We start from the raw sequence: 7,677 nt of genomic DNA on the forward strand, positions 1-7,677 counted from the left end.
GTTCGTAGTTCTATTCTGTAGTACTAGTCTGTTTCTGTTATTAAACTTATTTATTCCATTCGATCCGTCCCGTTCCTTATGTCTTCCTGAGTTAGTTCTGTTCTTTCTCACGTCCAAGACGCCGACACTTAAGCGTGTTCGCCCTTCACCTCCCCAACGTCAGACAGGATAATAACCGCATTTTTTTCTAGATCCCAGGCATCAACAGCACAACCAAGGAATGCCAAGGCGAATGCCAACTTTCAGTTATATTTCTGTAATATAGATCAACAAAAATTAAAATGTAAAGGACAACTCAGAGAAACCTAGGAAAAAAATAAGAAAATAGTCTCTCAAAAATAGAAATGGAGAATCCTCTAAACACAACAAAACAATCATAAATCTAATAAAAACGAGATGGTGAAAAGATAAGTAAATGCAACATTTTTAATACACAGCAAACTATTTTGCAACACTGCAATGTTAATGTTCATTGGTATGTTTGATTCTAACCTGCTGTACTGTACTAGGATCTATTCTGAGTAAATGATAAAGCACTTTTGTAAGTCGCTCTGGATAAGACCGTTTGCGAATTGCCGTAAATGTTAATGCAACTCCACACAAAATATGTATTAAGTATATGATGCACAATGGCACACCAGACTGTCATCGATTTACATTCTATCCTATGACTTCTCTAGACATAATACTGTGAAGGACAAAAGTAAACATGTGAATATTGCTCCCCTAGTACTTTGGTGGTCTTTTGCAAGCATGAGATGGGAAGCGATGCTTTTCTATTGGAAGCCAGTGGTTTCCTACAGGAACATCATCCTCTGAACATCATTCTTGTCCCGTGTTTTTATGTCAGATTCATGAACACAAATGTTATCAAGAACAATGCTTTCATACAGCTGCCTAGCTACCCTTTAGATTGTGTTCACCGGTTTGAATCCTCAAACATGTGTACTTGTCTTTGTGGGCATCCACTAGAATAACAACTTGGTGAATTTCTTCCATTTGAAAATTGTGAACCAATAAAAATAACCAATAAATGTCCATTATGTCTTCCAGCACTGTTAGCAACTTCAGTAACTTCTTTTCTAAGATTAAACAAAATCAGGCCAAAATATTTTATTCATAACTGTTGATTCATCCTCAGGAAATATCTGGAATTTCCAATCCTTTCTCAAAGGCATCATTTTCTAAGAGGTTTATATACTTGTTCATCAATAACCATTAATGTTTAAGCCATCGCTTCACTAAAGATATAGCATTTTGTATTAATTAGTGTGACTTAGAAGTAGATTAGATAACATTTTAGAAGCCAATCATGCAAAATCTAAGGTAATTCTGTAGCCATTTCATTGTGTTCACATGGTTTGCACTATTGTGGGACTCTAAATGAACAGCAACAGAGTTTTAATATACTGTATGTTATGGGATGCAATAGTAGCTAATTGTGATGACCAGTATCTTCAAACATGAAATAAAACCACTTACTAAAAGTAAAATCCATTTAATTATTAGACTGTTACAGCATTAGTTTTTGCAGTATCACTTTCTTTTAACACATTTCATTATAAACTCATGACTACTTCAAAATAATTATTCAAAAATGCCATTTCCTGCTTTCACACTATACATTTTTTAAATTTATTATAACCAATTATAAAGTATTAATAATGGCATGTAGGTTATCTAACTCTGTATTTGGTTACAAAGAAGAGGCAGCAGGTCCCAAATGGTTAAAGCTTCTAATTAAATATTTGATTACACCTTGCTGGGTCCAGTCTCCAGATCTTTTATTAAGAACGGCTGCTTCTCTTTAAGTATTCTATAGAATTCATCTTTCATGTTTTGGCCTCCTGACCTAAGTGCTTGGATTAAGATCCTCATTTGCTCCTGTGGGGTTTTTTCAGTGTGTATTTTGTCGTACGTTTCATCAGTAATCATCTTTTTGCTTAGTAGACAGTCTGCTATCTCCATTACTGAGGTGACTCGACCGATGAGCTTGTCCATGTGTTTATCCACAAAGTGAACTTCTGAAACACAAAGACCCAAGTCATATTCATGTGTACGGATTAAACTTTATTCTAAAGACATCATAAGTCAAAACCCATTTACTAACATTATACTGGCCTGAAAACTAAATGTTCCTAACTTACATGGACTCAGCTTATTGCTCTGATTGTTGCCTGCAAATAATGATAAATATAGGCTGCAGACTAGAAAGTCTAGAGAAGACTAGTTTGCACATAGAAAATACTAGACAGTAATTTGTAACTTGGTAACAATTTTTAACTATCAGTTTGAGACTCAATAATGCTGAGACAGTAACCTGACAGTTACCGTCTCAGACAGTCCTAATTTATACCAAGTAGTTTGTTTATTTATTCCTGTAGTTTATTAAGAAGCATCATACCTGCTGGCGTTTTCTCTGCACTCTGACCTAGAGTGACACAGAGGACATCTTGGTGAATGTCTGAAACACTATGGGCTAGTTTCCCCAGACACAGATTAAGTCTACACATTTACCAAAAGAAGATCACTGCAACTTATCCCAAGTTTAAAATATCTGGGAAAACCAGCCCTATGTTTGTAGGCCAAGATAAAAAGAAAAAAAACAAAACCCTCAAGTATTGAATATGCGTGCTCCTTACAGCATGTCAACAGTTTTAATGTAACTGTAGTACCAAAACAAACAAAACACATACAAAGTTTAAAACTCTATAGATTTTAAAATTTACACTATTTACAGCTGGTGAAATTATTTTTCACCCAACAGCTGCCATTCCTATTAAGGATGACATGCAGGGACTTAAAAAAGGTTATTCAAAATCCAAATTAAATTTTAAAAAAAGCAGTAAACGCATACAGCATCCGCTAAACGTTACAGCAGTGGGCTTGAATATACAGTATACATACTGACCATATTTAAATAAATCTACCTTTTCTTGTATACTATAAAATATCTTGTACCAGTGCTAATTTTTCCATCTTTCACCAAAGCCTTGGGTTGGGATGCATCTGAGAAGTGTGACTTAACCTCCCCCAGTTATCCAATGACGCCTTTAACGCATTGTCTCACTAAGTACTACAAACTGGAGAATGTAAACCTTGTAAAAGAAATCCAACTTACATTTCTCCATTTTTTCACTTATCATAAAGACCTGATGTGGCTCCCACACCTCCATTCCATCTTCATCTAAAACACTCACTGTAATATCTTCAGCCTCAGAGAAGACCACAAAAGTGGGGTGATGGTTGGGGCCATAGTGACAGTCAAACTCTGCAAGCTTCAAAAGGAAATTAGCATTTGAAGAGAAGTTAACTGAAAACATGACACCACTGTAAACCTTTCAAGAAATCCATTTTGATCAGAGTGCTCAAGCTGTAGTTTACCTTTGGCTGGGGTTCATATGGATCACATGATGCTTTGTATTTTCTACCAGGAATCAGCTGGCATCTGGAGCTGGTTTCAAAATATGTACTGCCTTCATGCTTTTTCTGCACCTATATAACAAGTGTCAGGATGTTTGCCACTGGGGTACATAAAATTTCCTATTTACATAACGCACTAAAACTGATCGCCACAGTTACTTCCATGGTAGTCAATTCACTGATATTCACTAGGTGCAACTGCTTTTCATTACTAAGGAGGCTACCACCAGCAAGGGGGAGTCACTGTCACATATTGTTCATGACTACATTAACAAATACTGATTACCTCTTCAGCTGGTACGTTTCCTGGCAACAAGTGTATGTCCAGTTTATTCCTGATTTTCTCAATAGTCATTTCTTTATAGAAGAGCAACACTTGAGCACTGATGGGGCTGGAGTAATGGATCATGTTTTTGAGGAGGCCAAAGAGGGTGTGATCCTGAATTCTAATAATCACATGTGTGTTTGTCACTTTCAGTGGCTTTAAGGTCTCTACCTTATTAATAAAATTTGCCACAGTGAGTTCCATCTGATTTTCTTCTGTAAACAAGAGGAAAACATTACAGCCTATTCAGAGACAGTATCTAAACATGAATTGTCTTCAAGTAGTGGTTAAACTATCAGGCAGGAAAATTCCACCGAAGGGATGATTTTTCAACAAGCTGACAATTCAGAAATTATTTTTAACAATTTAAAAATCATTATCATTTTCCAACTTCAACGCACATGAACACTAAACCTACATAAAGGGTAAAAAACAGTTTTGTTCAGATCAGGCAAATGTGAAGAACACTGATAGCATTCAGCTGAATATACAACTCCAGCAATATTATTAATCTAAATACAGGTTGAGTATAGGAGAATAAAAATCTTAATAATAAATGCACCAAAAATAAAGATTTTTTTTGTACCATAGACTGTCTCACAGTGTGGCAGGTGTAGATGACTGACTGAACCTTCACAGCAGTCTATTTCATACAGGGGTCCTGCAGGCTGCATGTGACCCAAGCCATCCAAGAGATGGGTATCCCAGGAGACGATTCTGTACTGCACCTCCCCTTTCTCCTCCATCTCAAACACAATGTTGGTGATTTTACACTGGAACTGACCAGCATGAGGGCACAGAAAGCTGTAGGTCAGAAAACCCAGAATACAAACACATGTTGAATATCACAGCTAAACAGTTTGTGTTATGGTAAAAACTGTAATAAACAAATAGTACCTGTATGTAGACGTAGGCATGCCCTCTAAATGGATTTCTTTCATTTTAGGAATGAAAACTTTACTTTCTGTTGAGGCCTATTAAAGTGAATAACAGTAGATTAAAAAAGTACACTGGACTGGATTTTTCCATTTGCTGAACTCACATAAACTGAACTGTGAATGTATGTATATTTGTAACGCGGGATGGGAGGGTGTTGAGCGAACACACTTGCGAAGTGCTCCGTTTATACGAAACTAAAGTACTCTGGGAAGCCACAAGGGACGGATGGGATATAATCAAGTAATGCTTTTATTAACAAACATAGACTAACAATACCGACTAGAACCAAGGATGTACAATGATAAGAGGAACAGGCTAATAGGGTGAGGGCGAGACTTAGGCAACAAAGTATATACACACACAAAGAAAGACTTACTGAGAGCAACAATGATAAACACAACTATGAACACAAAGACTTGGACAAGCGGGGATAACAGAACCGGGCTACGTAAGATGAACAAACAACATTCGCAACGAAGATACAGGTAGCGGAACTAGACAAGTAAAGCAACATAGATCGCAAAGATATCTAAACAGAGCGCGTGGAGACAACATATATGTGAACGCAGGGTGAGGAATGAGAAGGGGGATTAAACTGGAGATAACTAAACACATATGCACGAGGATAAACGAGATCTAACTAAACGCAGAGGCGCGAGAATCTAGGACAAACGGATTCTGACCAAAAACACAATAAGCGAGAGACAGAAACAAACAGAACCACATAGAGCGAGCCCAAACGAGAACTAACCAGAAACACCTTTTAAAAGCTAAACAGGACTGTACAAAATTATGAAAAAAAATATTTGGATGGCTTAGGTAGGATCAGATTCAAATAAGCATAATGACTTTATAGCATTTTAAATAATTCTCTAGGTTAAAATGGTGCATATATATTGTCTCTTCATCATAAGTTGATTATTTATGCTCATCTAACAACCTATAGCACTGCTAGCAATGTCAAGTTTTCGGTTTCTATAGCTCTGATAAGAAACTTATTACAAGTCATCAAATACCAAACGTTTCTCAATGTAGAGTTCTGGGAGAGTTGCCCTCTAACTTGCTTTGTTAAAAGTAATTCTTACATTTCCAGTGCCAGAGAGTTGCGTTGATGATGAGCAAGTGCCCATTCTAGAAGTCCCATTATCTTCAGAAATTTTCTCCACTATGTGAAATGCAAAAGCAAACAAAATACACTAATATTAATAATTTTTTTCTAAGAGACAATTTGTTGCATTGTTCATCATCACCTGTTGGAATTAACAATTTAAAATGTTCATGTAGGTATATCTCAGCTGTTATCAAGGCCTTATCTAGATGTGTGAGATAGCCTCATGAACACCACCTTAATGGACAATTTTACCAACAGTCCTAACTGAGCACTATGGAGCACCATCTTTTGAAAAAATCAGATACATTTCTAGCGCTTTTTTGTCATTCAGACATACAAACTATTGGGGTATTTTGTCCCAAAAGTTTATAAGTTTTACAAGGCTCCCACAGCTCCTGTAGTACATATTCTGTTCTTGTAGGTAAAGGTGAAACTGCTTTAAAACTGACTTTAAAGTGCACATGATTGCTATTGATGTATCGTTGGCTGATTGGTGACTGATGAGTGACAATTATCAGTTAACTATACATTTTATGTACTTTGGTTTTTATTTAATGTAATTGTCCCCTCCTTGACACTTCTCAAAGTTACACCAACCATCAAGGAATGATCTGAGTCTCCTCTTCACTAGAAGGTCTGCGGGTGGGGGTTAAGTACCTGGCGCTGCTGCCCGGGAAAACTGAGCAGGCAGAATATGACAAGAGATGTGCCGCTCAGGCATTTGCTAATATGATGGATGCATACTTTGGGAGGGAATCTGCCATCTGGACGAGTACAAGTCTGCAGCATACGGAGTGCGGTGAGGGAGGTGAAGCGGCGCTACGGGAGGAAACTAGAGACACAGTTCCAGCAGAGTGTCTCTAGATCCCTGTGGCAGGGACTACGGATGATCACGGACTACAGGAGCCCACCCACCCAACTGATGAGTGTGGGTGTGTCTCTGGCAAACGAGCTAAACACATTCTCAAGTTTAAGTTCAAGTTTGGTTTATTTGTCACATACATAGTCATACACAATATAACTCGCAGTGAAATGGTTGAGAGTGCTCTGTCCAAACTGAGGAAAAAGAAAAACAGGGGTGCATAGAGATTCTTCGCTCGCTTCGAGGCTACATCTAGCAGTGCTAATGCTAACAGCGCTAGCGCTAACAATGCAAATGGTGCTATCGGCGCAGCCAATGGCACATGTGTAGAGCCCACCATAGAACAGCGTCCTCTCATCGTCACAGAGAGTGAAGTGAGGAGAGTGTTTAAAAGAGTGAATACCAGTACGACCAGACAGTATCTGCGGGAGAGTCATCAAAGCCTGCGCAGACGAGCTAGCCCCGGTATTCACCGACATCTTCAATCTCTCCCTGACGCTCGGTATCATCCCATCCAGCTTCAAGAGATCCACCATCATCCCCGTCCCAAAGAAACCTCGACCCTCCGGCCTCAATGACTGCCACCCTGTTGCCCTCACATCAGTCCTGATGAAGTGCTTTGAAAAGCTAGTCAGAGGCTTCATCACCTCTTCACTGCAAGCCTCCATGGACCCACTGCAGTTTGCATACCGCCACAGCCGCTCCACTGATGACGCAATTGCACATCTGCTCCACACCACACTGACCCACCTGGACAAAGGGAGGGGTAATTATGTTAAAATGCTGTTTGTCGACTACAGTTCAGCATTTAACACTATCATCCCCTCCCTACTCACTACTAAGTTGGAGGATCTAGGACTGCATACATCCCTGTGCGACTGGATCTCCGTCTTTCTAACAGGCAGACCACAATCAGTAGGGGTGGGCAACTGTGTCTCATCCACCCTCACCCTTAGCATTGGAGCTCCTCAGAGTTGTGTCCTAAGCCCCTTGCTCTACTCACTGTACGTCTACGAC

The 7,677-nt window shown here is 38.8% G+C and overlaps 1 protein-coding gene across 1 annotated transcript; it reads right to left on the reverse strand.

Annotated features, from left to right (window-relative positions):
• Positions 1 to 1,503: 1,503 nt before the first annotated feature.
• LOC118241588 (NACHT, LRR and PYD domains-containing protein 1a allele 5-like) lies at positions 1,504 to 5,811 on the reverse strand. Its single transcript, XM_081719905.1, has 8 exons — positions 5,773 to 5,811; positions 4,646 to 4,722; positions 4,335 to 4,552; positions 3,710 to 3,963; positions 3,385 to 3,495; positions 3,122 to 3,278; positions 2,405 to 2,431; positions 1,504 to 2,024 (listed from the first exon to the last, which is right to left on the reverse strand). Exons 2-8 carry the CDS (start codon positions 4,687 to 4,689, stop codon positions 1,753 to 1,755), a joined length of 1,083 nt encoding a protein of 360 aa, XP_081576031.1. The 5' UTR covers positions 4,690 to 4,722; positions 5,773 to 5,811; the 3' UTR covers positions 1,504 to 1,752.
• Positions 5,812 to 7,677: the final 1,866 nt, after the last annotated feature.

Source organism: Electrophorus electricus, chromosome 8 (assembly GCF_041902795.1).
Source record: "Electrophorus electricus isolate QZ-2024a chromosome 8, ASM4190279v1, whole genome shotgun sequence".
Taxonomy (NCBI): Eukaryota; Metazoa; Chordata; class Actinopteri; order Gymnotiformes; family Gymnotidae; genus Electrophorus; species Electrophorus electricus.

What these genes read in the sequence shown, in the direction of transcription:
- LOC118241588 (XM_081719905.1), bottom strand. Translation starts at nt 4,689, where the DNA reads ATGAAAGAAATCCATTTAGAGGGCATGCCTACGTCTACATACAG. An exon ending in GAAACGTACCAGCTGAAGAG is followed by an intron (nt 3,496 to 3,709) that starts GTAATCAGTATT and finishes CTTGTTATATAG; the next exon opens with GTGCAGAAAAAGCATGAAGG. An exon ending in AAGTGAAAAAATGGAGAAAT is followed by an intron (nt 2,432 to 3,121) that starts GTAAGTTGGATT and finishes GTGTCACTCTAG; the next exon opens with GTCAGAGTGCAGAGAAAACG.